This window comes from Berghia stephanieae, chromosome 15 (assembly GCF_034508935.2).
Source record: "Berghia stephanieae isolate SIO BIC M18660-M18661 chromosome 15, UCSD_Bste_1.3, whole genome shotgun sequence".
NCBI classification, from domain to species: Eukaryota; Metazoa; Mollusca; class Gastropoda; order Nudibranchia; family Aeolidiidae; genus Berghia; species Berghia stephanieae.
Window position 1 is genome coordinate 8,924,217 of NC_088374.1, and position 2,500 is coordinate 8,926,716.

The window sequence follows — 2,500 nt, forward strand, 5'->3', positions numbered from 1 at the left end:
TTATTATGCTCTAATTGTTATTTATCTTTCTCCATCCCACTAACTTTCATGTATCCCGTTAATTAAATTACCGACAAACACAATTTAAATCTGTGACGATGTCAAGGGGTATTAATTGAAATCCCTCACGATATCACTATTCATAGGGAATATAAATATGTTGCAACTGGTCAAAGATTTGCTCCGGTATTTTCACAGATCGGAGTACCGATCAAACATTCATCTGGAGACCTAGTAAATGCCTATTTGGTTATAAGTTGGCCCAGAGTTGAATCTAACAAGCGATCCATTGAGACAACTGGAATGGAAACGACTTCTTCTCGAACTAACCAGAAGAAACCTTAACGCCGCCACCAGTCACGTCCAACCAGATAAGAACTCTTACAAAAAAAAAAAGAATAGTTTACGATACGGGATGAAATTAAGTACCGAGAGCCTAACTTTAGTTAATCAAAAGCACTATTATCCTTTTGGCCAATTATGTGTCAACGTGTTATGGTATGAGGCAATTCTGTTGATTTATATTAAAGTACTTCTGCTTTAACGGGGATTAATACTAACCTTCTGAATCTACCTATCCCAATATAACATGCCAATACTCTACCACTAGTTTTACTACCTATTCCTTTAAACTTAAAACATTTTCTTACTATCTGTCGAGTTGTCAGGAGCTTTTACCCGACTGTAACAGGAAAAAAAGCGGTAACAGATAACTCTGTCTATGGGAAAACTATCTGACTCCTATTTCTCTACTCCTACTTGCCACTCTCCTAGATAGACGCGGCAGTAAACAACAAACACTTAAACACGTAGAACGAGACATGACGCCCGATAGACAAATATTATACATTTTTAAAACAGAAAAAACGCTGTTAACGCTCGGGTATTCATTTTACACCCGAGCACTGTGATAAAAAGAAGTACCGAGCCTTTTCGAAGGACTCTACTATGCCTCGCTCAGAGAGGAACTAGAAACCAGGACCCCCGATCCGGAAGCGAGTGTGATACCGCAAAACTAAGACCAACTGGCAGCGCATAGCCTAATACGTACCTGTTTACTTCCATCCAGCCACTGTACACGGTTCGCATCTTGAAACGTTCTTAACCCGATCCAATAATATTTATCTTGATTGATTGTGATACCTGGGGAAAAATAATCACCCATTTGAAGGTATAAAAAAATAACAATGATCAGAGAGATGTCAATTTAATTCACATTACTGTTTATCAACAACCAACGGTGTTTGTCCGAGCACGTGTGGAGGTGTGTCACAATTTCCATGATTTGATCGGTACAAAAATCTACTGGTTAATTAATTCTTTCCTAACCATTTTCAGGTTTTTCCCTGAAATCCCAGATCTGTCCAAACCAACAACTTGATCTTACTTGACTACTCAAATTCAAGAGAAATATTTTGACATAATTTGACAAGTAGACTGAAGCCGAGAAAGAGCTTCATGAGGGAAGAAAGCATCAACCCTGACCATGCAGCTGTAAACAGGCTTTCAACATGGAGGGAGTGAGACACTCATGCAAATGAAGCCGTTGAAGATCCGAGAGAAAAACTTCCCTACGGAACTGAGCTCCCCAGGAATGAGTGGGTAACACTGAACAGAGCACGGGCAAAAATTGGGAGAACGGCTTGTGTATATGTGGATGCCCAGAGCAGACGACGGAGCATCTCCTTAGAGAATGCCAGGATGGGCCCAGCTGCACTGACCATGACCTAAGAGTCTGCTCCACAGATGCTGTGGAGTGGGTTCGGTGTTGGAGCGACAAGCTATGATGATGACATACTTTTAAGCACCATAAAAAATCTTTAAAAAGAATTTGAAGTTGTTAGTGATAGGAACGAAGATATTTACAAAATAAAATTAATTGGGAACAAGTACATTGTATGGAATATATGTGACGATTATTCTATAGTTGGTAAGGAGAGAGAGAGAGAGAGAGAGAGAGAGAGAGAGAGAGAGAGAGAGAGAGAGAGAGAGAGAGAGAGAGAGAGAGAGAGAGAGAGAGAGAGAGACTTTTAATTTAAGATTTTCACGAACGTGTCAAGCAAAAATCTAAACTTAAAACGAACGTTTATAACCGAGTAAACACCATTTAACTAATTCTCTCCTTACCGATCCTTTTCAGTATTGTCCCAAAATGGCAGGCTTAACTAGCAGAACAATGGCTTTAAAAAAAAAACCTCAAACAATCTCTCTACGAAACAACTTTAAGTTCTTTTTTAATTAAACAAAGGTCATTGTGATGTACAAAATACATCTGAATTAGACAAAAAATGTATATTGTGTCGTAACAATAAAAGTGACGATTTTGCTGTAGGTGCTAATTCCATCTGGAATTTAGTAATGTATTTATGTATTATCGTTTTTTTGTTGTTGTTGGCTGAAGAAGTGTTTTGAACCCAAAACATTCCGTGTTTAGTATTTTGCTGTTTTTTTAAAAAGGTTTTATCTTATTGTTAGTTTATTACTTTTTTACAGCATATTT

At 38.0% G+C, this 2,500-nt stretch overlaps 1 protein-coding gene across 2 annotated transcripts in view; it reads right to left on the reverse strand.

Annotated features, from left to right (window-relative positions):
* The window catches only part of LOC144960573 (uncharacterized), a 31,075-nt gene that overhangs the window by 18,773 nt on the left and 9,802 nt on the right, over positions 1–2,500 (reverse strand). For both annotated transcript variants that reach the window (XM_078893789.1, XM_078893788.1), the window contains exon 4: positions 1,052–1,143. In XM_078893789.1, the coding sequence (XP_078749915.1) occupies positions 1,052–1,143 (92 nt within the window). The remainder of the gene's footprint in view (positions 1–1,051; positions 1,144–2,500) is intronic.